This window comes from Octodon degus, unplaced genomic scaffold (assembly GCF_000260255.1).
Source record: "Octodon degus isolate 3935 unplaced genomic scaffold, OctDeg1.0 scaffold00218, whole genome shotgun sequence".
Taxonomy (NCBI): domain Eukaryota; kingdom Metazoa; phylum Chordata; class Mammalia; order Rodentia; family Octodontidae; genus Octodon; species Octodon degus.
In genome coordinates this window covers 811,380-838,021 of record NW_004524794.1, presented here as the reverse complement: position 1 = coordinate 838,021, position 26,642 = coordinate 811,380, and the positions used below count along the sequence as shown (strand labels likewise).

General features: G+C 58.9%; 2 protein-coding genes across 10 annotated transcripts; one reads left to right on the top strand and one right to left on the bottom strand.

The window, feature by feature from the left end:
• The first annotated feature begins 38 nt into the window (after window positions 1-38).
• Window positions 39-3,864, top strand: Ssr4 (signal sequence receptor subunit 4). Of its 4 annotated transcripts, none has more exons than XM_023705320.1 (6): window positions 39-320; window positions 1,701-1,816; window positions 2,727-2,804; window positions 2,933-3,022; window positions 3,131-3,196; window positions 3,713-3,864. In XM_023705320.1, exons 1-6 carry the CDS (start codon window positions 254-256, stop codon window positions 3,815-3,817), a joined length of 522 nt encoding a protein of 173 aa, XP_023561088.1. In that variant the 5' UTR covers window positions 39-253; the 3' UTR covers window positions 3,818-3,864. The 4 variants fall into 4 exon arrangements, with proteins under 4 accessions (XP_023561088.1, XP_004645168.1, XP_023561085.1 ...); XM_004645111.2 differs by having other exon boundaries at window positions 44-320; window positions 2,730-2,804; XM_023705317.1 differs by having other exon boundaries at window positions 46-320; window positions 1,698-1,816.
• Window positions 3,865-5,985: 2,121 nt separating this feature from the next.
• Window positions 5,986-26,642, bottom strand: Pdzd4 (PDZ domain containing 4). 6 transcript variants are annotated; one of them, XM_004645112.2, is made up of 8 exons: window positions 26,448-26,642; window positions 10,220-10,473; window positions 9,438-9,528; window positions 8,954-9,052; window positions 8,322-8,384; window positions 8,024-8,125; window positions 7,657-7,767; window positions 5,986-7,575 (listed from the first exon to the last, which is right to left on the bottom strand). In XM_004645112.2, exons 1-8 carry the CDS (start codon window positions 26,505-26,507, stop codon window positions 6,040-6,042), a joined length of 2,316 nt encoding a protein of 771 aa, XP_004645169.1. In that variant the 5' UTR covers window positions 26,508-26,642; the 3' UTR covers window positions 5,986-6,039. The 6 variants fall into 6 exon arrangements, with proteins under 6 accessions (XP_004645169.1, XP_004645170.1, XP_004645171.1 ...); XM_004645113.1 differs by having other exon boundaries at window positions 10,238-10,473; XM_012517829.1 differs by having other exon boundaries at window positions 6,040-7,566; window positions 7,651-7,767; window positions 26,448-26,507.

The window sequence follows — 26,642 nt, the reverse complement described above, 5'->3', positions numbered from 1 at the left end:
TGGCCGGCCGGTTTCCACGCCCCCTTCCGGTGCCAGAGCGTTGATGCGAGTACTCGCCATCTTGGGGGGGGCGCGGCTGGCTGGGCGTCCAGCTCGAGGAGGGGACACGTCAGTGTCGCTAGTGACGTCACGAGTTCCGACCTGGCCAGCGTGCCTGCGATTGGTCGTAGCGGCACTTACGCGTTGCGCTCCCCGTCGGCCGCGCGTGTTCTAGGGGAGCACGTTCACTTTTCCGCTGGGCAGAGAAGGGACGATGGCGGCCACGGCATCTCTCGGCGTCCTGGCGCTGCTCCTGCTCTGCGGCCGGTCTTGCTGCTCAGGTAGCGGCCTGGTGGGATCTTGCTGCGGGCGAGCCACTGCCCCAAGACAGTGGTACTGGGGGAGGGAGGGTGCGGGCCAAGCGGGCATCTGGGCCCTCTCAGAGGCGGCCACTAAAGTACCGCCCAGCGGCCCGGCAAGCTGCTTGCTGGAAGCGACACTTAAACATTTCCAGTCTGCATTATGCTCGTTGCTGTCGCTTCCACCAGGGAAGGTGACTTCTGGGAGGGACTGCCGCCAAGCAGTGGCGATGAGAAACAGAGCTGATACACGGGAGCTGGCTGAGTGATGGATGCAGTGCAGGCCAGGGCTCCCCGGTAAAGTGACAGCTAAGTGACACACTGAGCAGCTCGTTCAGGCAGAAGGCCGGAGTGCGGGAGCAGGGGGTGACCTAGATCAGAAGGGAGTGGGGGCCTTGAGTGCCAGGCCAAAGACTTGATTTTCCCCGAGGCCTTGGCACATTTGTCCAGAGCTCTCAGCAGAGCTGAGCCACAGGATCCCCAACTCACATTTACCGGGAATGCCTGACACCTGGTGGTGGCATCCAGGTTGCTGAGGTGGTCACCCAGCTCCATCAGGGCTAGGGACCTGGACTGGGCAGTAGCTGACTTCAGTGCATACGCTTTCCTCGGTACCTGCCCCTCCAGACTTCTTCAGGCTGGAGCCCAAGGTGTCCCAAAAGGACAAGCTTGGCTGTCAGCCCTCTCCACAAGACACAGGCCAGTTTGGCAGGGCCCAGAAGGACCTGTGGCATCTGGCCTCAGAGAGCCACACCCTGCCACCCTTCCCAGGCCTGTCCCCCTCTGTCCAAACCCAAAGCCGTCCCTCTCCCAGGGCATCACATTGGGCAAACACTCATTGAGCACTTTTCCACCACCAGGGCACACTGGCTTCGTGCCCTTTGAGATACAGAGCTGGCTGAGGCCAGGTCCTCGCACTCGGGGTTACCTCCTGTTCAGACAGTTGTGCATCTGCATGTGGGGCCTCAACTTGCTTCCCTTGGGAAACCTTGGGGCTAGGCCTGGTCTCCTCTCAGCTGGCTGGGGCCAGAGCCTTCTCCCCATCTTGAGAGCCCCTGGATGCTGGCAGCTCTGCCAGAGATGTCCTCAGCCATTTGGGCATTGCCTGGCTGTGGATGAAGCTGGCATGGCTTGTGTCCCAAGGCCAGGGACCGACACCTTTGCACACCCCACCACACCCACTTCCTCCACCATCTGTGTAGCACCTTCCCTGTTCCATCTGCACCTCTTCATGCCTGTCACCCGTGTTTCTACCCTGGGATTGGGCCTCAGACCTCACCTTGCTGGGCAGAAGGACTCAAATGTCCTCCACTGAGCAGGTCTGGGCTTAGCACACCCAAGTGCCACCTCTTCCTATAGCAGAGGCCTGTGTGGAGCCCCAGATCACCCCCTCCTACTACACCACCTCAGACGCTGTCATTTCTACTGAAACTGTCTTCATCGTGGAGATCTCGCTGATGTGCAAGAATAGAGTTCAGGTGGGCCCAGGGAGCGGTGGAGGTGGGGCAGTGCTGCTCACTGGCAGTCGACAGTACCCCGGGGACTGTGGCAACAGGTAGAATGGGATTCCAGTTGGGAGTGTAGGAGAGAGCAGGTCCTGCTAAGTACCTTACTGGCATTTTCTTTTTCTTTTTGTTTTTTTTAAGCTAGGGTTTTGTTATGTAGCCCAGGCTGGCCTTGAACTGGTGGCAGGCTTCCTGCCTCAGCTACCAGAGTGCTGGGGTGACAGGCATGGTCCACCACCCGCCTCACAAGCATCTTCCTGACCTCAGCGTGCTGTGCCTCTATGCAGTAATGTTGGGTGGACGCCCACTGTTTGCAGAATGAGTATCTGGAAGTATAAGGGCCACTCAGCCCCCCAAGTCCCTCCCATTTTGGTGGTTGTTTATGGGTGTATTTGTTAGTGTGTGTGTAAAATCCGGATTGAGAGGCCCTGGTCAGGCACCGTGACACACCTGGCATCCGAGCACCCCAGAAGCCAAGGCAGGAGGGTCAGGGGTGTGATGAGGCCTGGCTAGGTGGCAAGACTGTCTCAAAGATCAAGTCCAGATTGAGCATCCTGGAGCCAGGCGTGGTGGTGCGTGCCTACAGTCGTAGCACTTGGGAGGCTGAGGCAAAAGGCTCACTGTGAGTTTGAGGCTAGCCTGGGCTGCACGAGTGAGACGCCATACTCCTTGGGCGGTTTGTGTGGCACCTGTGACCTCAAGCCCTCACTTGCAGGCTCCAGGCATGATGGGAACATTTCTGTCCAGCTACCCCTGTGCACAGTTAATGGGCTTGCTGTGGGCCAGGTGAGGCCAGGCTTGGGGGGCTGCTAGATGCTGTGGCCCCACTGGGCCTGGCCCTACAGTTGCAGAAGGGCAACAATGACTTGCCCTCTGTCATCAGCAGAACATGGCTCTTTATGCTGACGTCAGTGGAAAGCAGTTCCCTGTCACCCGGGGCCAGGATGTGGGCCGCTACCAGGTAAGGGACGCCAAGTCCAGGGTTGGGGACAAGTGCCTGCCATGGGTGGGAGCTGAAGCAGGGCTAGGGCTTGGGGACAGGGGCCAGTTCCTGGGGATGTGCGTCACATGTCCACTGTGCCCACCCAGGTGTCCTGGAGCCTGGACCACAAGAACGCCCACGCAGGTACCTATGAGGTCAGATTCTTTGATGAGGAGTCCTACAGCCTCCTGAGGAAGGCAAGTATGGCCTGAGCTCCAGGAGGGAGGGCAGGTTCTGCTGCCTTGCACCCTGCGGCTCCTCTGGGGCATCCTGCTGGGATCCTTGACCCGGCCCTTCCTGTGCAGGCACAGAGAAACAATGAGGACATCTCCCTCATCCCGCCACTCTTCACAGTCAGCGTGGACCATCGGGTGAGCAGCCTGGCCTGGGGGAAAGGGGGCCAAGAGTCGGGCTTGTTACCTGCTGCTTTTGCACAGAGCTATATTCCCAGTCATTTTTTTTTGTCTGTTTTTTGTGTTTTGTTTTTTTTTTAAATTTGGAGATGAGGGGCTGGTGAGATGGCTCAGTGGTCTAAAGCACCTACTTAGAACAAGCTTAGCAAAGCCCAGGGACCACGGTTCAATCCCCCAGCACCACATGCCAGCCAGTCCTGCCCCCTGGTGGGCTGAGCTGGCCACACACACACACACACACACACACACACACACACAAATAAAATTTAAAAAATTTTTTAAAAAATAAATAAATTTGGAGACGAAGTCTTGCTCAGTGGCCCAGGCTGGCCTTGAACTTGTTATCCTCCTATCTCGGCCCTCCCAGGGCACGTTCCATCTCATCTGGCTTGGTCAGCATGTCTCCATGCCCCTGAAGGTGGGTGACAGGCTAGTACTCGCCTCTGAGGCAGTTTTCTTTCCCTTTCCTTACAGGGCACCTGGAATGGGCCCTGGGTCTCGACAGAGGTGCTGGCTGCGGTAATTGGCCTCGTTATCTACTACCTCGCCTTCAGTGCCAAGAGCCACATCCAGGCCTGATGGCGCCCCAGGCTTCTCTTGCTTGTTCAATAAACAGTATCTGTCTATCCCAGGTGCCCTCCTTGTGGAAGCGGAGATGGCAACACTGGGAGGCAGCGTGGTCTCGTCCACCAGGGTGGAAGAGCACTGTGTGGGCCCCGCCTCGCACTGCGCCTACCTCCTCCGTGTCTCCATCCTGGCTGCTGTCCCCTCTGTCCCAGCACACATCCTGACCGCAGCAGGTTTCCGGGCAGAGCCAGGTGCCCACGTGGCATCCCTGTGGGGCAGGCTGGCCTGCCACATGTGCTCTTGGGGTGGCACCTATCTTGGCTGGCAGGCAGTCCTGCTGCTGACCTACAGAGGCAGAGCAGCCTCATCCTTCCAAGGCACCTGGGGCTTCAGAGCTGGGGTATGAGCCACGTGCGAGCACTCTGCCTGCTGAGCAGTGGCACTAGCTGCCACCTGTGCCTGTCTGTACATCCTGGTGCCCCAAATCAGGCTTGGCACAAGACACTTGGGAGATAGATACCCATTCCTGAGAGCCCTGCTTCCTCCTAGGGATTCCTGTGCCATAGCAGACTGCTACCAGCACTTTGGGCACATTTGGCACATGCCAGGCACCAGCCATTTCATGCCCCTGAGGACCCTGAGGTCCATGGGGCTGGAGCAAGTCCCAGGTGAATCCTAGGCTATGGCTATGATGAGACCGTGCTCCGGGGGTTGGGGCGAGGGCCTCTGGTGCCCCTGAGCACATGATCCTGGAGGGAGGAAGCTGGCTGAGATGGGACCCCACCAGGATCTCCCAGTAAAGGGGCCAGCTGGGAGGAGGGGGCACAGCTGCTCCCTGGCCTGCTGCAGAGGGAGCAGCAAGTGCCATGTGCCAGCAGTGGCTGGGCCAGGGCCATTGGCAGCTGTCGCCACCCGCTGCTCCCTGGTGCTGGCTCCACCCCTGGCTTGATGGCATCAGCTTGTGCAGGTCAGAGAGCCCAGTGCCACAGCCAGCCCTTTCCTGAGCCAGCTGGGGGCTCAGCTCTGGTGGCTGGCACTGGTCTGCTGGAATCCATGTGGGCCAAGTGTCCCAGGCATGACTGCTAGTGGGACGGGCAGCGCTGGAGCTGCCCCCTTGCGACCTGGCCTTCCCAGCAGCAGGCTCAGCTTCCAGGAATGCGTGTCCCCGTGTGGTTCATCACCGACTAGCTGCTTTGAGCTCGGTGTTGAGCTGTTCTTCGTAGGAGGCTGGCCTCACAGTGGTCCTCAGCCTCTGGCATGTTGCCATGACAGGTGTGCACCACCACATGCAGCAACGTTCAGGAAGCCGTGAGCCAATGGCCATTTCCCCCCCAGGACGACACGGCGAGAATGAGCACAGGCAGCTTGCTTTATTCTCAAGATGCAGGTGGGACAAGGGCGCGGCAGCTGTCTGCCTCCAAGCACAGGGCACCACACAGGCAGCATGGTTGCAGACTGCAACACCCAGCAGATACTGGGGCTTTGCCCTCCCACTCAGCCCACCCGCCTGCCTGTCACCAAGTCCTCCCCAGGCTGAGCAGCCTCAAAGCGCTCACTGTTGCTCATGGGGCATGGTTTCTCACCCCGACATCTAAGTGGCACAGGCCCAGGGGGAGTGACTTTATCAGATGAACACTGTCCCTCTGTCCCTACAGTCTAGCTTTCCTTCAGTCACTGGGGAAGGAGGTGGCCCCCAGGAGTGATCCTTGAACAAGCCGAGTCCAGGCTCCCCATCTGGCCCATGGCGGGCCGGCAGCTGCTTCCCGTTCCTCCCACCCCCTCCCCCCGCCCTCCCTCTGCTCCCCCCAACTCCTTCCCAGCCAGCACACAGGGCTCCACCTCTGCCCCTCGGCCAGGCTGCCCACCCATGGCAGGGCCACAAAACAGAAACAACTATCGGCAAGCACAGAAAGGGAGAAAAACCACAAAAACCGGGGTGCCTTTGTCTACAAATAACTGCAGCTCTGGGGAGCGCCAAGCTGGATGCTCCTTGTGCTTAGTCCTTGTTACCTCCTCACATGGGCTTCCCGGCCTCCAAGCACGCGGACGCACGCGCAGTGGTGCTCAAGGCCAGTTGTCCACTGGGCTGCTTACTTGGGGAGAAGGATGTAGGCCATGCGAAAGGAGCGTCCCTTCTCTTCCCTGCACACACGAGGACAGGCAGGAGGTGCGGGAATGCAGCGCACACACACACACACACCAGACTCAGGGAAGCCGAGGGCTGCTGGGGTGGCTCAGACCGTGGTAACAGACAGCAGAGGGTTGTAGACCCGCTTGCCATCTGCTGAGCGTGCGCCATGGGCCAGCATCTCCTGGATGGTGATCCAGTTGTCTAGGATCTTCTTGTTCCGCTTCTTCATGGTCTTGCGGTGGCTCAGCGCAATGATGTTGAGCTCGGGCTTGCTGTCGCCACTCTGCTGCTCCCGCAGGCACTCCAGCCGGCTCTGCATCATGAACTCGCGGCGCTTCCGCTGCTCGCGCGCGCGGATCAGGTGCTGCTTGCGCTCCTCCTTGCTCCAGTAGCGGCCCATCTTCATCTCACTCACTGCATCATCATCGGTAGTCATGCCACTGCGCTCCTCCCGGATCTTCAGGGCCCGGGCCTTCAGCAGCCGGTCTCGCACTGGCCTCTTGGCCACGTAGCGAGTGCCGTCGCTGCGCACCTTCACTTTCCACTCCATGCGAGGTGCCTCAGCTGCAGCTGCCACGCCGCCCACCCGGGGACCACCAGCCAGGCCCAAGGTGCTGTGGCTCAGCTCCTCCAGGCTGCGTGGTGGAGCCAGCTGCACACAGCTGTGGTAGTGCTCACCCTCTTGGCCCTGGCCACGCTGGCGTCGAGACAGGTAAGGGCTGCCTTCTGGGCCAACCCGCTCCAGGGTCACCCCAGTCTTGGGGCCACGGCGGACACGCTCCTCCGCGTGCTGCCTCCGGCCTGCCTCAGCGTCCCGGGAGAGGGATCGGAACTTCGCAGGGCTCCCTGGTGTGGGGGTTGCCTTGGGGGGACTGGTGATGGGGGGACCAGGGAGGGTCCGGTTCAAATTGGAGTTGCCAGCAGCGGTGGTGACAGCCCGCTTCAGGGGGCTCTCAGGCAGGGGCTCCACGAGAAGTGGGGTGCTGCGGCAGCTCTCCCCCGTGTTGTAGGCGCTGGTGCTGTCCTTGTCGGACTTTTCGGGCAGCTCAGAGATGTCAGACAGCTCATGCTTCTTGGGCTCACCAGCCGCCAGATCGTAGAGGCTCTCCTCCTCCAGCAGCCAGGCCTTCATGCACCGCTCCCGCAGCTGCTGCATCTTCTGCGCGCGCAGGATGTTGCGGCACTTGAACTCCAGGTGCCTCAGCTCCTCCTCCAGCATGGCCATCTCGTGGCCCAGGCTCTCGTTGCGGTTGACATCCAGGGCACTGTTGCCCGCCGAGGCCCGCGCGAAGAGGAGGCCCAGCTGGTTGCCGTTCTCCAGGTGGCACTTGATCTCCAGCAGTTCCCGGTAGCGATCATACTCCTCGTCGGTGAGGCCAGGCACGTCCCCTGCACCCAGCGCCGCACCCTCTACCAGCAGCGAGTCCATGCTGAAGTGCAAGTCCCCTTGCAGGCTGAATTTGCGCAGGGTCCCAGGGGTGTTGGTGGCACTGGGAGGCTCATCACCCAGCAAGTCATGCTCCGAGCTCTCTTCGTTGCGCGTGCTCTCATCTGTCCGGCCTACCCCACTGTCCAGCTCCTGGCTGTTGCTCAAAGCCGGGCCTGCTTCTGGAGCTCCCTTGTCTTCTTCCTTTCCGGGCTGGGGCAGAAAGGCGGGCATGCTCAGGAGGGTCCTAGGCACAGAGATCCTGCCCACCCCACCCCTTTCTCATGCCCTCACCTGCTGGGCAGGGGGTGACTTCAGCTTCCGAGCGCCCAGGTCCCCCTCATTTTCAGAGCCAAAGTCATCCAGGAAGTCATCCCGGTCGCTGTCCTTCCACCGCTTTGCCAGCTGCACACACATATTCAAGCAATCCCTGGGGCTGCCAGGACATCCCCCCAGCAGCCCCTCTAGTCCTGTGGCTGCCACCACCACGCTTTCAGGGACATGAAACAACCTGGGAGACGGGTTCCCAGCCCACTCGGCTGTCAGACACTTCGACCCCTGCCCATTCCCCCACCTACTCCAGATTTGTCATAGATCAGCAGCTTCCGAGACAGCCCCAGCCCAGGGCCCTGAGGTGTCCCTGACAGGCGAGCACACACACCTGGCTCTCAGGCCGTGCCACCAGCAAGGAGATGTTGGTGTTCTCCTCCTGGCTCAGGATGGCCACTGCCTCTTCTCGATTCTGGACGTCCATGCCATTAATCTGGAGCAGGCCAGGGGAAAATCAAAGGATGAGGGCTATGGCCACCTTGGAGATGGGTGCTGGCTGGTGGGGCCAGGCTCCTGAGCTCTGTTCAGGTGTGAACAAGCGGAAGGGGCCCAGGAGAGGACCGGAGGGAAAGAAGACACATCCCACAGGACCACGAGAGCCACTGGAGGCTGTAGATGGGTGGCCTTACCTGGATGATGCGATCCCCCTCACGAATCCGGCCGTCTTTGGCTGCTATGCTGTTGGGATTCACCTGCAGGACACATAGTATTGTGGATCTGGCCCCTATGGTGCCCATGCGGCGAGAAGGGGCAGCCTCATCTCCAGGCCTGCCAAGTAAACTGGAGGCACCCTTTTGCTCCCACTGCAACTCCAGAAAGCCAGGCAGAGGTACTCGGGCCTGGGACGCTCCTGTGTCCTCGCCCTTCCCCCAGCATTCCTGTGCTCCTTTGCATGGGAGCCTACTGTTTTCTTCCAGAGACTAGGCCAAGAACATCAGCCTGGGCATTGGATGGGTAATGGGCCATTTGCCACTCAAAAAGTGAGCTCTACTAGGAGTTGCTAGTACAGAGCTAGGCGTTGTGGCACGCCTGTCATCCCAGCCCTTGTGAAGCGAGACCTTGTCTCAAAACAACAATGCAAAGGACCAGGTGCCAGTAGAAGGGCCCTGGGGAGCTGCGAGCCCTCTTTTAGTCCCCAGACGTCAGCTCCTGCTCATTCCCAGGGACCGGCCTCGGGGTGCGGGGGAGAACCCACACCTGGCCAGATCGCTGGCCACACTGAAGCTGCTGCCCTGGCCTTACCATGCCATCGTCCCCATACCTCTCCAACATAGATGCCCAGGTCCTCCTCGTCGTCCGTGCGGTAGCACACCATCAGACCCAGCTTGTCTCGGTGGCTGCTTTTATAAAGCTCCACCTCCTGCCATGAGGATGGGAGGAAGCACAGGTAGGAAGGCTGTGTGCATGACGAGGAGGCCGCAGTCGGCCCTGTGACCTCAGCCTGGCCCTGTCCCCGAGGCCCTGCGGTTGCCTGAGCTGATCTCCCGGTGCCCAGCCTTGAGGGCTCCCTTCTCTTACCATCCCAGTGGTGTGTGTTTGGGGTTGTTCCCTACCAGGAAGTGCCCAGGGCACACAGGACGCACGGCACACACAGACACACGGGACACACCACACACAGACATGCAAGGACACAGACTCACCAACAGAGATGGAACTCGCCACCTCACCCACGCCCTCCCCGACTTGGCCAGACGCATATCAGCAAGGGACTCTGGGAAGGGCAGCAGGAGCCAGGCCAAGCTCACCTCATACTCCAGCTCGTCCATGCGGTCTACCTCCTGCGGGCTGCCCTCCATAAATTCCGCTGGGTCATAATACTCATGGCTGATGGGGGTGCTGCCCAGGAGAAGGCAGACGTCAGGCAGGCTGGCTGCTCCCTGCACCCCAGTCCTAGCTGGCCAGTCCCCAGGGTGCTTGGCACAGAGCCCCACCCTGGGTGCACTCTGTGTGTATGTGCATGCGCGCATATGTGCATAGGTGGCCATGCCTCATCCAGAAACCCCTACTCCTGAACCATGTGCGTCCCCAGATCCAAGTCCCAGCTCTCCCTACCCATCCCAGCACTGGGCACCAACTTCGCCAAAGCTCCAAGGGACTCCACTGCCCCCAGCACCAGCCCATGCATGCAGCGCCCCCAGGAGTTACCCAGGCCCCAGGCCATGTGCAGAACAAATGGGCACCCCTCTGCCTACAGAGGGCAGACTGCTGTCCCTCTATGCCCAGGTGGGCCAGAGAGAGGCCAAAGAGACGGAGGGGACACAGAGCAGGCAGAGGGATGGGACAGCGATACAAGATTCGGGAGTGAGGCCTGTGAAGAGGCAGAGGCCATGACAGGGTGGCAGAGGAGGAGGATGGAGGAGCAGCGAGGTGCCCCAGCCAGCCACAGGAGCCTGAGACTGGAGACCTGGTGGTGCCGAAGCTCAAGCCAGGCAGGCCGAGTCAGGCTCCGGCACAGGCCGGAGCCCTGTCAGTGCCGCTGGCACGTCCTCTCTGGAGCAGGCCTGGGGCCCTCCTGAGGGCAACTCACAGCTCAGACAGGACGTACGGCTCCAGGATGCCTGTGGGCGGGGAAGGCGGGCGCAGCTTGCCCAGCGCCATGATGTGCTCAAAGGTGATGTCGGTCTGAGTGCCACTGTCCACCAGCTGAAGGTCATGGCAGGAGCTGTCACCCCGCAGGCGGGGGCTTCGTCTCAGCACCTGGATGACCAGGGGCTCCTTGGAGGTGCGAAGGGCCTCCAGCGTCTGCTCCTGAGACAGCTTGGAGAGCTCCTTCCCGTTCACCTGCGGCAGAGACACGCCTGGTGAGGGTCTTCGGGCACCTGCCGTGAGGGCCAAGGCAGGGGTCTGGGCAGCCAGCCCACACCTGACCTCTCCGCCCTGGATGGCCCTGCCACCCAAGAACTATGTGGGCCTCACCAGGCCCTGCCGCCCAGGGCCTCCTGTCCCTTCCCACAAGCACCTGCTTCTCTTTTGCGCAGCACTGAGGCCCGTGAGCCATGGCATGGGGATGAGCTTGACATCCCTCACAACAGGGCGGGGCTCAGCTGATGCTGTGCACCAGGACCTGGAGGGAAGTAGGGCCAGCAGGGAGAAGAGTGATAAGGTGCACAGTACAGTGCATGGTGGCACATGCCTGACCTCCAAGCCCTCTGGAGGCTGAGGCAGGAGGATCTCTGTAAGAGTCTACATAGCAAGAGCCTATCTCAAAAAAGAAAAGAAAAAGAAAAAACAGGAAACAACAAAACAAGCTCCGTAGCAAATTGGTTTGTGCTTGCTTGTAGTAACTGACTTGCAAAGGACAAAGGTTTCACGCTCAAGAAAGATATTCATGAAGGTTGGGGGCAGCTCCAGGGTACTATGCTTGCTTGCCTGCGTCCTTGCACAGGCCCCAGGCCTATGCCCTCAGAGAGACAGAGAGAGTGAGCCTGCCCCATGGAACTGAGGATTTGGCCTCCCTAAAGCCACTACTCACCACGTTTCTCGGGTACCTGCTACACGCCAGTCCCTGGGCAGGGCCCCAGATACCAGCCCCTACTGGATCATGAGTCCTAACAACTGTGAGGGAAAGGCTGTCACTGCGTGCCGTCTGCAAACATGGAAACTGAAGCTCAGCCAAAGGCACCACATCCAGATCAAAGCCGAGAAGGGCTGCACAGGGGCAGGGCTGGGGCAGGGCCGAGGGAAGTGGGGAGCAGTGCCCACCAGGCCCAGATGTCCTTGCAGTAGCAAAGGGACAGGCTACAAATGCCACCAGAAGCCAGACATGTAAGTGACAAGAAAGCAGAAGGCCCTTAGTGGTGGTGGCAGCATGGGGGGGTCACGTGTGCTCAGTGGGCAGCAGTCTGGAAGAGCCATTCTGGACCCGGTGGGGCCATGCCCACTAGGGACCCGCCTAGAGGAAGTGGGTGGCCAGAGGCTAGGAGGTGCCTGTCCCCAGGGCGGAGCCAGCAGGAGGACCCCATGCCGGGGCTGCGCTCGTCCCAATAGCAGCACATTGCAAGGTCCCTCCTGTCACTTGGCCTCGCAGCATGACCTCCCACCACCCCTTCTCACAGAAGCATCAAGTCACACTGCACAGTTGTGTGTTGGTAGCTGAGCTGTCAGCCCAGGGCCCCTCACAGCCTCAGCAACAGCTTCCAGTTACTTTCTGCTGTTTCAATATGGTCCTGTAGGTAATCATGTGTTTCTGTTTCCCTTCTCCCCCAAATTTTCATGTTACAAAAAGTACATTTCTGTTTGGGGCCGGGGAGATGGCTCAGTGGAATAAGCGCTTCCCTGGCAAGCGCAAGGGCCTGAGTTCAATCCCTGGTTCCGCAAAAAAAAAAAAAAAAAAAAAAAAAAAAAAAAAAAAAAAAAAAAACACAAACAAAAAAAAAATTTTCTTTTTTTGAGATAGGGTCCTGCTATGTAGCCCAAGCTGGCTTTGAACTTGCGATGATCCTCCTGCCTCAGCCTCCCCAGTACTGCTGCCATGTATGGTAGAAAAGCATAAGAGTGTGCTGGGCCCAAAGGCCATGGTTGACGTTGCTGCCAGACAGAGGCTGCGCAGGCTGGCCGGCTGAGGTACTGTCCTCAGTGACCTTCCACGGAGGCACAAGGACTAGCCCGAAGCCCTGCAGCAGCAGCTAGAGCCCGTTGGGAGAGACAGCCATTACCTCTACTGCAAGGGTAGAAATGCGACGGGATTGAGTACTGAAAACAAAGACCACAAGCGCTGAGGCCTCACCACATTCCAAGGACTTTACTGCGCATGACTGCCCTCCGCCCATGCGCAGGAAGTGAGACAGTGTCTCCAGGCAGCTTACACTCAGGAATAGAGCCCTTCCCTAGCATGCTAGAGATGCTGGGTTTCACCCTCAGCACCACAAAATGAAACAAAAGGCAGGTCTTGCCATGTAGCCTAGGTTGGCCCCGAACTCACAGTCCCTCTGCCTCATCCTGCAGCCTGGTGTAGGCCACCATGCCCCCCTGGCAAGTGAACACTTGGTGGCGTGCCAACTTGCTATGCGTTGAGTGGCAGCACAGATGGGGACTGTTCCTGTGCTGGCATGTGGAGGCGGCTCCCAGGCAGACATGCAGGGCACCACATACATGGGACTCAGGACACTGGTGCCCTGGGAGGCAGAATCACAAGGATGCTTTTCTCCCTGAAATCGTGACCCAGCAGCAGTGTTGCTAGGGAAACCTGCAGAGGCCCTTGAAGAGTGCAGAGCAGGCTGGTGGGGGCCGTGCACCGTGACTCAGGGGCTATCAAGACATGGCTGGTGATGGTGACGGTGACGGCCCAGCAGGCCCACTGGGCCAGGCCAGCTCTGCACAGACAGCTCTGCTGTAGAAGCCCGGAGCCCCTTGAGCTTCTCCTTTCCTCTTAGGTCTCTGTGGACGCCAAGAAGTAAAAGGGTGTCCCGGGGGGCAGAAAGTGACTGTGACAAGGTGGAAGTGTGCCCCACGGGGAGGAGGCAGGGCATGGCACAATGGGGAAACACGGGGCAGTGACCCTCGCCCGCACTGCCACAAGGCTCTGCACTGAAACATCCCACCCTTCACATAGCTCCTCACTCTAAAAGGTGTCCCTGGGCTGGGGTGCAGCTCAGAGTTAAAGCGACTGTCTAGCAGCCGCAAGGTGCAGGTGCAACCCCCAGCACCTCAAAACAAAAAGCTACCTGAGCCAGGCATGGGGGCACACACCTGTGGTCCCAGCATTTGGGAGGCTGAGGCAGTACGACTGCCTCGAGTTGGAGGCCTGCGCGGCCTGCAGAGTGAGTTCAATGCCAGCCTGGACTACATAGGGAGACTCTGTCTCAAAACAAAACAAAACAAAATCTTCCCAGCCCAGGCCTGGGGTCCACTGGTACACATGTCACAGTCTGAAGAAAGTTCCGCCCTGTTATTCCACATGGACCCCAGGCCTCTGGGGATGAGGACAGACTGACCCTCCTAGTGAGGACAGAGAAGACGCATGAAAGGCGCCATCAGGTGGACAACCATGAAACAGGAGTCAGGCGTGAGCCCAGCAACCACCCAGGTTGGGCAAGTGCTGGACACTGAGGCAGTGACATGCTGGCCCCGTGCGACCTTGGTCCATCGGGACATACAGGGACTCCCCTCTCCCCTAAACACCTTCTTACGGGGAAAGGTGAAGCCCACTCAGCCCAAAGCAAGGTAGGGACAGTACACATATGATGCAGAGCACAAGTTGCTGTCACTGGTGGAAATGGTTACATGGGCAGACGCCTGATGCTACATCTTGGGCCTGGTGGCCTGCGGGAGTGGGACAGCTGGATCCGGGTGGCAGTAGAGTGTGCTCTGGGTGCCTCCTCTCTCCCTGGCCTCCCAGTAGGCTCAGTGACAGCCTCCATCCAATGTCCCATGTCCCCCTCCATCTCTCCTTGCTCCCTCCCCCCCACCTTACTATCCCTGTGGTCTCACCCAGGACCTGCTTGTCATTTCCTGCCCCTCTTTCTGTCACACCACCCAGGGTCTAGAACTAATGTTACATTGTTGCCCACAGGTAACTGTCACTTAAAGGCCAACAGAACCTGCTCTTTGTCACATGAACAGGACAGCAAACATGGAGAATGGAGAAATCAAAAACCTGCCCGAGACCATGGGGAACGAGCGTCTACAACTACCAGCTGCCGCGGCCACTCTGGACTGGGTGCCAGGCCCTGTGCTGACCATTCAGGGAAGCCAGCACGAAGGCCATGGCAAACTTCAGGAGGAAGATGGGAGGCACAGGCAGGGACTGCGAGCCTGGACCCATCTGGCCACAGTGCTGCAAGAGCAAGCATCTGGGGACTCGCTCAGACCCACTTGGGCCACACGCAGTGTCCAATCTTTGAAGGCCAGGGACCCTCAAAGCCAAGTGACCCATCTTATTATTTTTTTCATAGCTGAGGCAAAACACCTGACACCCACAGTGAAGGAGGTCTATTCAGCGCAGTCTGTGAAGGTTTCAGTCTAGTCGCTGGCTCCAAGGCGGGGCGGCACATGGCAGCGGGGCACCTCAGAGCAGAGACAGTCCATGGTGGGCAGAAGCAGCAAATCAAGCAGGGGATCTTAGCAGAGTGTTTCTGCCCCTTTTATCTCACCCAGATGTCGTGGTTGGGTCTAGGCGTCCCCCAAAGCCTCGTGCGCTCACAGGTGGGGTTTTTCAGAAGTGGTTGGATCTGGGATGTGGTGCTAGGATTGGTTCCTGGTGCAGTGCTAGGATTAAAGGTGTGAGGACTACCTGTCCTTAATCCTTGGTATCCTGGATAAGAAATGAGCGACAGAAGGAGCTGTGGTCAGCCCTTGCTTGCTTGCTTTCCCTGCTTCCGCCTGCCACACTGTGGGCTGATTCTCCTCTGCACGGCCCTCTACAGACTGCGAGCCAATAAACCTTGCCTCCTTAACTTGTGGGTGTCGGGTGCCTCGTCTCACAGCGAGAAAGGCAATTAAGACAAGGCTGAAGCTCCTATAATGGTCTGGGACCAAACCAGAGGGGTCCCCGAGGGAAGGGGCCTGGCTGTTTCTCCTGGTGTGTCTGAGGTGTGGACAGTGCCACTTGCCATCTAGCCCACTGTCTGAGAGTCTTCTTAAAAGGTCCTCCCCTGCCACAGGCCCACCTACCTCCTTTGGGATAGTGGGGATTGTAACACAGGCCGCCTCTTGCACAGCAGCCCACCTCAGGAGTACAACACACGACTTGCCTCCCCCATGCTTCGCACGACGGGAGGGGACGGCCACCTGCCTACAGTAGCCTCAGGCTTCTCCAGTGACTGAGCCCTCATCTCACCCACAGTGCAAGCATTCAAAGTGCCACACGGAGGCGATCAAATCAGAAGGCTAGGCCACTCATCCTGGCCAGGGACTTTGTGACCCCAACACAGCAGTGTTGGGAGTCCTTGGCTGTCACCTCTAGCCCTGGACAGGTACTTGAGCCTAAGTGTGGCCCCTCTGCCTGGCTGTGGTCCGACTGTGTTCCCCTCTGGCACACATGGTCCCATGACTGCCCAAGTCTTACAAACAAGATGCCGGTGCGCTCCAGCCCACAGCTCAGCCCAGCCTCCTTTCTGGGTATATTTTCCTAATCCGATTTCATTCTGGTTTTGTTTGTTTTGTCTTTTTGAGCCAGGGTCTTGCTATGCAGTGCAGACTGGCCTTGAGCTCCCCTTGTAGCCCAGGCTGGCCTTGACCTCACAGAGATCTTCCTGCCCCAGCCTCCCAAGCACTGGGATGACAGGTGTGCGCCATCATGCTTGCTTTATTTTTTTTATTGTTTTTTTCAGTACTGAGAATCAAACTGAGGGGCACACTACCACTCCACTCCACCCCAGCTCTTTATTTTTTTATTGTGAGACAGGTGCTTGCTAAGTTGCCCTGGCAGGACCTGAATCCATGGCCCTCCCGCCTCAGCCTCCCTGAGAATGGGGATTACGGGCTCCAAATCTTACCGAAGCATGAAATGACCACCTTTCACTGTCATTAGCTCTAAAGACCCTTCAAAACATTCGCCAGACCCTTTGATTCCATAGCTTCACCCAGCCTGCACCTCACAGTGGGTGCTGATGCGAGCGGAGGGTACTGTGCCAGAACGCACCCAACCCAGCAGGAGCAACTTCGAAGCACCCTTTGCTGACCCTTAGAGCACGCTCAACACAACATGGCCATCCCCACTAAATCTACAACAGTTTTATATGCCCTAGAGAGAGCCCGCTAAGAATAAATAACAATAAACCTTGCTTCAAGCTGGTGGCACAGCTGGCATCCCAGCCCTTGGGAGGCTGAGGCAGGAGGATCGCCAGGAGTCTGAGGCCAGCCTTGAACTCATTATATGCATAGCAAGACCCTGTCTCAAACAAATTACAAGGCCGGCCAAATAGCTCAGCTGATTAAAGTGCCTGTAAGCAGGTGCAGGGGCCAGGGGTTCGATCCCCGGCCTGCCATGCCAGCACCACCCCTGGGGCACACTGAGATGGCAATTGACACTGGGCGTGGTGCCGTGTGCCTGGAATCCCAGCTCTTGAGAGGCTGTAAACAGGCGGATCACCATGAGTAGGATCTAGTAGTAAGACCCTGAACACCCCGTAGACCCTTCCCTAACCCTACCAAAAAAAAAAGTGGGCCAGATAGCTCTGCAAATTAAAGCTCTGCCTGGTCTGCATGAGCCTCCTGTGGGAAGCAGGGAGTCTTGGGGGACCCTGTAGCCGTGGGACGGGGAACAAAGCCCAGCCCCCACTGCCCAGAGCTGCTGCCCCCACACACCCTGCACCTTCCCCCAAAGACCCCCGGGAAGCTGGTGCTTTCTGGAAAGCTACAGAAGGGCCAGGCTGAGTGGCACCGCCACTCCCCTCAATGGGTGCAGCCCTTTGGCCTCGCCCTGATAGGTCTCAGTAAGATTTGTGGAGCCTCAGTGATGGCACACGCCTGTCACGCCAGCACTTGGGAGGCTAAGGCAGGGGGATCCCAAGTTCCAGCCCAGGAGGGTCAACTTGGCCAAAGCCTGACTCAGAAAACAAAAAACTCATGAAGGCCTGGAACGTAGCTCAGTAGAAAGGCCCTGGGTCCAACCCCCCAGTATGCAGTCCTGGAGGGGACATTTGCAGGACCACTAAGTGGCCCAGGTGTGGTGTGGCCCTGGCACCCCCAGGCCAGTATCTGAGCACAAGAGGATGGAGGTGGGGTAAACGTGGGCTGCCCCATGTGGAGCAGTGGAGCAGGGCAGGGGCAGAGCCAGGGCCAGAAGGACCCCAGCTTGGCTGGCCTGCAGCCCTCGGCCTGTGGCCAGGGGCCCAGGGTGTGAGTGAGGTCCGTTTGCTGGCTGTGGCTCCAAGGTGCCCATGGGACTGGGCAGGGGTGACTGGCCTGAGAGCTAGGAGCAGGGGAGAGGGCTGCGGTGGGTGGGCCAGCCAGGGGAGAGCGGGCAGCAGAACTGCAGACACCCCATCCATAAGACAAAGGGCCCAGAAGTCCCATTGGATGCCCCAGAGCCTGAGTTGGAAGACACCCACATCCCCAGGGCCCAATGACAGTAACTCATGGCACAGGGCTGTGGTCAGGGGAGTTAAAGAGTGGTGGGAACTTCCTGGGAGGGACTGAGCTGGAGAAGATAGTTGTAAGGTGGCGGGGACAGGCGGGGATGGGGGACAGTGGAAGTGGCAAGATGTGCTCAGGGTCCATTGTGTTTTAAGGGTAGAGCACTTTTGAGGTGGGGGCAGGGCACAAAGGACAGGGAGGGCCCAGAAATGACAGCCACTGAGTGCATGAAAAGATGCTCAGCTGGGCATAGAGGCCTATGCCTATAATCTCAGCACTGGAGAAGCAAAGCAGGAAGATGGTTGCGAGTTCAAGGTCAGCATGGTCTCCAAAATGAGCTCAAGGCCAGCCTGAGCTGTAGAGTGAGACCCTGTCTCAAGAAGATAGATGATAGATGGATAGTTGATAGATAGGCAGGGTAGCACAGGCTTGTCACCTCAGCACTGAAGAGGCTGAGGCAGGAGGACTGCAAATTCAAGCCGAGCCTGGGCAATTAGGGAGCTAGACCGTGTCTCACACTCTACGAGGCCGGGGCTGTTGCTGGTGAAAGGGCTCATGGGGGTTTGCAGCTCCCCCGAGGTGCAGTGTCTGCAAGAAAGGGATCCCTGGGGCTGAAGCAGTGGCATGGCCGCCAGCCCCTCGGCGAAGGAGCAGGGTGGCCACTCTGTGGGGTGTGAGCACCTTACGCAGGCAGGTGGGGGCTGCTGCATAACAATTCCAGTGAGGAAATGTCACAGACAGCAACTTTCACCTTACGTGTATTTTACCACCACAATCAAATCAGACGGCTGCCCAGGTGCACAGGAAGCAGGGAGTCAGTCCTTCAGGAGAAAGGAAGTGGGGCGTGGTGGTGCACGCCTGCAATCTCAGCTACTTGGGCGGCTGAGGCAGGAGGGTTGTACATTCGAGGCCAACCTGGGCTACATGGCAAGGCTGTCTCAAAGGATCAAACGTCAGCCAAATCAAACCTGTTGTCCTTCAAGATAAAAAGAAATTAAAAATTCTGAAATGGGCTGGTGGCGCAGCTCAGCAGCAGAGCGCTTGCGGGTTCCTAACCTCCATTCGCAGCACTGCTCAAAGGAAAAGCGAGGAGGAGGTGGGGTGCCGAGGAGGGCAGGCCTCCGAACGGGCGTGTGTGACCCCTGCTCATCTCCATGTGCTGCCTGGCGCCCCACACCGCCATGTCGGGTGTCCGTGTGACCCCTTCTGTTGGGTTCATCTACAATTCTGCTTTTGATTTACGATCGGCGGGAAAAGGGGCGGGCCGGCTCCTGGGCGTCAGGGAGGCGCGGGGCTCTCGGTGGCAGGAGTCCCGGAGGGGAGCCGGGAGGGCTGGGACCAAGTCACAGGCAGAGCCTTTGGGGATCTGCGCAGACAATGGGGCTGGGGAGACTGGACAGTTGTCCCCTAAAGAGCCACCGCCGCCGGTGGGGCTGTACGCCGATGGGACCCACAGAAAACGTAGAGCCGGGGACAGTGAGCGAGAAGTGGACACGCGGCTGGTGCGGCAGGCTGGGGGCCCGCGGGGAGGCGTCCCCGGGTTGGAGCTCCTCGCGGCAGCAGAGGGGACAGCGGCCGAGGGCGGGGCCCGGGCGCGCTCGCCCCGCCCCCCGGGCCCGGCGCCGCAGACAAAGAGCGCGCGGCGGCGGCGGCGGCGGCGGCGGCTATGGCAAAGGCGCGAGCTACACCCGCTGCCCAACAACACGCACCGTGCTCAGGGGCCTCCTCGTCCCCCCGGACGCGCCACCCCAAGAGAGACCTGAGCAGTCCGGAGGCCCTGTATGGCTCGCGACTCCCGTGTGACCCCGAGGAACGGGCCCTTTTGCCCTTCCTGGTAACACCGGGACAGGAGGTGACACTGCATCATCTGCAGGGGCCCCTGGTGCCACAGTCAGACTCTCCTCTCCCCACTCTGCAGACTGGGGAGCTGAGGTTGGGAAGAAAAACCAGAAGTTATCTGTGGGTGCAGAATCCCTCAAGTGCCCAGGGGGACACCTCGGAGGCAGCGTGACTTCCCAGTGTGACAGGGCTTCTGGACATCTCCCAGAGGGCAGCGATGGGTGGGGAAGCAGGAGCCTGGAGGGGGGGAGCCTGCCTTGAGCCCAGCACACATCTGCATTCATGTTTTCCCAGCTCTGGACTTTGAAAATGATCCAGTGACAGGAATGTAGGGACATCTGCATGTTGTCTGCCTAGTTCTCCTGCAGGGCCCTTTTGTTTGTTTTGAGAGAGACATCTCGCTACGTAGTCCAGGCTGGCCTCCAAGCCAGGGCAACCCTCCTGTCTCAGCCTCCCAAGCCCATTTCAGCACACCTGCTCTCCAGCTGTCTGCGCTCATGCATCTGCAGAAGCCTACCCAGGGCTCCGAACACTCCCGTCACTGCCCATGGACCCGCGGCAGTGCCACCGACGCCAGCCCTTGCTCCAGGCGCCAGCTGAGGCATGCACTCCGTCTCCTTTTGGTTCCAACGTGCTGCCAGCTTATTCTCTTCACTGCTATGCACCGGCCCATGGCAGAGCCCTTGCAGAACGCCTCCAAGCAGGCACTGCGCTGATCCACTCCCTTGGGCTTGAGCATGGCCAAGTGACGCTGCACCTTCCTCGTCCTGCCCCTGTGAACCTCACTGTCCAACCTCTCCCTCGCAAAGTGCACTTTCTTCGCCCAGCTGTCCTCTCAGATGGAGAGCTGGCCACCATCCTGTCCCCCACAACTTTCCCCATCTAATGGCTTTCTATGGCAGTTCAGGCTGGCCTTGAACTCCTGCCTCAGACTCCCCGGTGCTGGGATGACAGGTATGCCCCACCACAGCCACTTCTAGCCTTGCCTGAACATTTCATTGGTAACTGGGGAATGCCCTAACTTCTAGGGCTTCCAACAGGGAGGGAGCCAGCCACACCACCTGCATCTGGCCACCCAGCAAGGAGTGGCATGCCTGCTTGGCCCCTCTCCACCATGTATCCCCTTTCTGCCCAGGATCAGGAGGGGGAAGGGTGGCAGGACTGCATCTGCAAGGCCTTTCTACTAGCTGGGGCCAAACAGTGCCTGTGAAAGCTATCCAGAGGTTGACAAGAGTGTGGGTGGCAGGGAAAGGGGATCCTTCCTCGTACGGAAGACAATAGGCCATGTCCCTTGGAGCTGAACTGAGTCAGTATCCCCAGAATCCCCAGTGACCCCAATGTAGGGAGGCTGGTGTGACAGAGGCTTCCATCAAGACACCCCGAGCCCTACTTAGGTCCAAGTGCCACTCACGCCACCCTGGCCCAAAGCAAGGGGCAACACTTGTGTGCCAACCCGAGCCAGGCTCTTGGCTGTGCCCCACCGGATGGTTCGTGGGCCTCTGCTGGGGTCCCTGTCCCTCTTCCTAATCATTTCACACGCCACTTGTGGGCCAGGTCCTTGCCTTTCACATGGGAGAAGCTCTCAGAATATTCTTGGAGAATCTTCTCTCACCTGGGACAAGCCATAGCTTGTCCCCTTAACCAGCAGTGACTCCCAGGAACATCCTCCTGAGGTGAACATTCTTGTCACTCCGGGCTTGGGGAAGAAACTGAAACACTCAGCCATCTGGGACCCCCCTCTGACCTCACACAGAGCCACAGTTTGGCCCCAGGCCCCATAGCCACAGCCCACAGAAATGGAAGACAGCGAAGACAAAGGTCACTCGGAAGCACCATGGGTCTGGCTTCCTCTGGGGCGCACCTGCGTGAGTGTGGCGTTCACAGTCCCTGAGCTCCAGGACCTGTGCTCACCACCTGGGACTGCAGCCAATGCTAGTGTCCTCCCCGGGGTCCATGCGGCCGTCTGCCTATCTCCGCCACTGTCTGTGCGCTTCCTGTCACTGCAGAATCATACAGCAATGTCACCCAGTTCTGAGATAAGAGAGGAAGGGGCAATAAATAACTTTGGACAGCCAGGCATGGTGGTAAACCCTTGTCACCCCAGCACTGGGCAGGATGAGGAGGAAGATCACCATAAGTTTGAGGCCATCCTGGGCTACACAGTGAATTCAAGGCCACCCTGAGCTACCGAGTGAGATCCTGTCAAAAAAAAAAAAAGAAAGAAAAAGAAAATAAGAAATAAAATCTTGGGACAGTGGCCAAAGTAGGGTGGCCATACCTCAGTGAAAATTCAGTGGCACCCCTCCATCTATCCCTGCACAGCAAGTGCACTTTGAGGAGGGAGGCGATGTACACACCTGCATGCCTGCCCTGGCGGAAGCGCCGCATAGCCCTGCTAGGTCCCCAGCACTGGGAGACGGCTGTCCGTGCAGGCATTCAGCAAGCAGATACTGCAGGACCGAACACCTGGGAGGCTACCAGGAGCAGAGTCCAGACTGTTCCGAGTCACTTTTCCCAAGGCCGCCTGGATACTTTCACCTACAGCAGCTCTGGTCCCAGGATTTACTCACTAAGCACCTCCCTGGGCCTCAGTGCAGGTGCCACTGCAAGTCCAGGGACAGCAGGCTGGCCAGAGAGGGACAATGTCATCGACATGGACAAGAGGGACAGGGCAGCAGGTGGAGGTTCTGGGGCAAGGATCTAGAAAGAGTTGGGCGGCCTGGTGCCTTCCCCCTTTCTTTTCCCAAGTCCTCTTTTGGGGTGGCTCTGGATTTTCCTGTACATGTGCTTGGGGCATGGTTGGAAGGACAGAAGTGGGCCTGAAGCTAGAAAGGGCCACATTAAGGGCCTGTGGCAGGTCACATCAACAGAATGAAGGGACGAAACCACACAAGCATGGCAATCACCACAGAAAAAATTGCTACCAACAAGATCCAACAAACACCTTCCATGATAAAAACACTCAAGTCCCACAGCAGAGGAGGGCTGACGCCTGCCCCCACCTGACAGCAGGGCCCTCCATGCCACCCTGCCCCCACCTGACAGCAGGGCCCTCCATGCCACCCTGTGCCTGCAGAGCACAGGCTCCGTGCACAAGAATCGAGCATGGGCTGCAGTGCAGCCCCGGGGGCCGACCCCAGGCGCCACACATGCCAGGGCCACAGGAAGGAACCACAGCAGAACATTTTCCTTCCCGACAGTGGCAGCGAGGAAGCCAGAATCAGAATGAAGGAAAGAGGGGCTGGGGCGATACCTCAACAGGCAAAGTGCCTGCCTGTCAAGCACAAGGAAGGACCTGGGTTTGATCCCCGGTACCACATGCCATGCCAGCCACCGAAACCAGGCTTGGTGGTGCACGCCTATAATCTCAACACTGGGGAAGCTGAGACAGGAGGATCACGTGGGCATTTCCAAGAATCCACTATTCAAAGTTTAACAGAAGAAGTGCAAGACATGGTTGAAAGAGATTCCACGTAAACAACGCAGCGAGTTTGTGGGTACTTCTCTGTCACAGTCCCACCTGGATCGTCTTCAGAAATTCACAGGCCAGTCCCCAAATTCACAAGGACCCAGGGACACAGCACAGCCCACATAGCACGGAGAAGAGCCCAACACTGCCAGGCTCAGGCTCCCAGATTTGGGAACTTGGACTGGGCTATGATGTGGGGACAGACAGCTCACCACAGCAGCTGTGCAAATGGCCACCAGGGCCCCAGCACAGGGCAGACCCCGCCATAACAAGGGCCGGGGCAGAGCAGCGAAACAAACCCAGCGGAAAGGAAGCAAATCCACAAGGCGATGTCACTCCACGCGCAGGCGGAGGCCCTAAGGGAGGGGGGAAATAGCCGCATGCGGGCGGCGTTTAAGTGTCTTTAGTGCAGGGAGAGGCCAGGAACCCTCCGCCTCACCTTGCCCTGGGGACGCGCAGCTCCAGGGGCAGTGGACCAGCGCCAGCTATGTGCCCCAAAGCACTAAGAGCAGGTCCTCAGAGCCCTGCCTGCCAGCATGCACAGCAGCCTTACTGCCAACAGCTGGAAGGCGCGCGAGTGCTGAATGGGAGGGAGTGCGTGGTCTCTGAGCGCAGCATCTGGAACGAGTGCACCCCGGTCCCCGCCACGCCGCGGACTCACCTTGAGCACATTCCACGTGAAAGGAGCCACACAGAGAAGGCTCTATGGGACGGGTTCATTTCTATGACATGTTGGGAACAGTCCAAGCCATGGAGCTAGAAAGCAGATTTGTGGTTGCCAGGGACGGGGAGGTTTGGGGCAGAAATAGGGTAGCAACAGCTCGCTGGGGGCAGGGTTTCTGTCACAGGTGATGCAAGTGCGGTAAAATTACGGGTGACGGTCACGTGGCTGTGTGACGCAGTCAAAGCTCTGGACAGTCCAGTCTGTGAGTATACTCTGAATGGGCTGTGACTTGCATGACAATAAACTGTGTTTTATTGCTACTGTATTTCCAGGGAGGGTCTCACTATGCAGTTCAGGCTGGCCTTGAACTCACTGCGTACTCTGGGCTGGCCCTGAACATGTGGTAGTTCTCTTGCCTCACCACAAGTGCTGGGATGACAGATGCGAGCCACTACACCTGGCAAAACTGCGCTTGTGGAAAGTGCCCGTGAGTCACTGGGAAAAGGGATCTGAGCTTCTTCCCTGGGGGCACAGAACCCCTGAGTGTAGAGGAGAGTGCAGGCAGCCGAGCGGGAGGCACTTAAGGGAGAGCTTAGGGCTGGTGGAGAACCGGCTGGCTCAGGACCAAAAGCAAAAATGTTGCAGCTTGCAGGAGTGGGTATGCATTTTCTGAAAAATCAGGCCCTGGGTTGCACTGAGACAAGTCCCGAAGCCACAAGTAGACATGAACATGGGTGAGGGCCCTCAGGAGGGACAAGGAGAGCACATGTGCAGGGAACCCAGGAGGCCAGCAGGTGGTCCCTTCAGCAGTGGCAGAAGCCAGTGCAGCCTGGCGTCCCTCTCAGAGCTTCGAGCCGGAGGGCTATGGCTTGCTCTGCTTGCCACATTTTGTTCCATCCCCTTTGTTTCCCCTGATCTTAAAGGCTAGGTTGGCTTTGGAAACCATGCCAGGTCCATTGTGCCAGGGGCCAAGGGAGAAAACAAAGGTTTGAATTCAACCCTTCCAGGGCTTCAAGGGAGGATCCTCCCCAGAGAACCCATCAGTGGTGGCTGGAGCCACCGAGACAAGTGCAGAGGGTGGTGGCCTGTGGAGGCCCTCTTGCTCATGGATCACCAGGGTCCTTCCATGGGGCTGGGCTGGGGCTCAAGTTTAAAGCTGAAGGTGCACAGGGACCCTCCTCTCCAGGTCACCTCTGCCCTCCTCTCTCCTCCCCACTGAGCCTGTCGTGGTCTTGTGGTCTTTCAGGGCTGCTGTCCTCTCCCAGGCCTGGGGCACAGCTTGGTTATCCTCCCCTTTCCACTGTCCCCTGACACCGGCTCTCCAGGAAGCATGACCTGGGCTCTCTCCAAGAAAGCCAAGGCTGCTCTTGGAACTGCTTGCCCATTCAGTGGACGACTCCAGAAAGGAAACCTGAGGTTGAGGACAAGTCCAAGGTCCCTGTCATCCAAGCAGCCCAGTCCCTCCCACCAGAGGCCAGGGTCCCATGATTCCAGACCTCTCCCTTGAGAGAAATGGCAGTGGACAGCAAGGTTTCCAACAGCAGGAACAGAGAAGCAGTAGCCAGGAAGTGAGTGCCGCAGGTGACAGTGGCAGAAAGTGGGAGAGGAGAAGCCAGTGACAGGGACCAAAAACACCACCAGGCTGGAGCCGGACTTATTTGCCACCCAGCACCCAGCACAAGGGAACTCTCACCTCTAGTTCTCTGGCCCAGAGGGAAGTTGAACTCCCAGCATGACTGCTGGGCTCCATGCAGCCACCCCATTATCTTGATTCCTTTGCACTCCGTCCCCACACCCGAGGGGAGGTGCAACCATCACCCCCAGCCTCCTCCTTCCTGGCCAACATCTCTTGACGGCTCACACTTGCTCACCACGCAGCCCTGAGCAAGAGCCATACCAGCATACCTGTGTGCACCTCGTCTGTTCCTCGGTCTCGGCTTCCTCTGACCTTGACCTCCCTGCACTGAACCACACAGAGTGGGACACATTCCTCTAGACAGGTCGCAGAGTGCACACAGAAAGTACACACACGCAGGGCTGGGAAGCCTCCGAGTACACACAGATGGGGCACAGGCACACACTCACGTAGTCACGCCACATACAGGCAGGGCTTCGAGGCTGGGGTCCCAGGTGAGCATGGGGCCTGGGGTCTTCCTGGTCCCTGGGACTCCCTGCCTGGTGTCTGGCCCCTGGCAGAGCATGGGCATGGGAATGCCAGGCCTGGGTGGCTCACGCCACTCTCCCAAGTCTCCCAAAGCCCTGGAGCCCAGATTCGAGCAGAGTCAAATCTGGGATGGGGTGCAGAAGTGACCGTCCATCTCCGGGGACGAAGTCCACGACGCCCTGGGATCCGTACCCCATGCTTGTGGGTGACCAGCTGCTCCCCAGTGGCTCTGGGTCCAGAAGGGAGAGCGTTGCTTGGGCCCAGCTGGTTGCTATGCAACCTGCATCCCAGCGCCGCGCCCACGACTCCCTTTGGAGCCCAGAACATCCTTTGAGTCACTCCCAGGACTACAACACGCCCCCCCAGCCCAACTTCCTACCAGGGTGATGTGGACCAAAGGCTCTGTCGTCCAAGTCGCTTGCCCCCCGTGCCCCCGACCCAGCCCCCATCCGTGGCTCCTTCCCATGGAGTGCTACCACACAGCAAGTCCCGAGTGGAGGCTCCCTACCTGTTCCTCCTCGAGCCCCACCGTTCCTCCCATGCCCCTGCCCACGCCACCTGCCTCCAGGCCCTCTTCCGGCCGCGCTTCCCGGCTGCCCCACCTGAAGCATCACTTTGTACTGCTCCTCCGGTTTCTGGACCACGCACATATTGCATCCCATGGTGCTGGCCGGCAGGGAGGCGGGAGCAGAAATGGGGGCGTCGGTCAGTGGTCAGTGCACGGGACCTCGCGCCCCGAGCCGGGGCGGAGGGCCATTGCGGGCGCGGGCGGGGCCTAGCAGGAGAGGGGGGCGCGC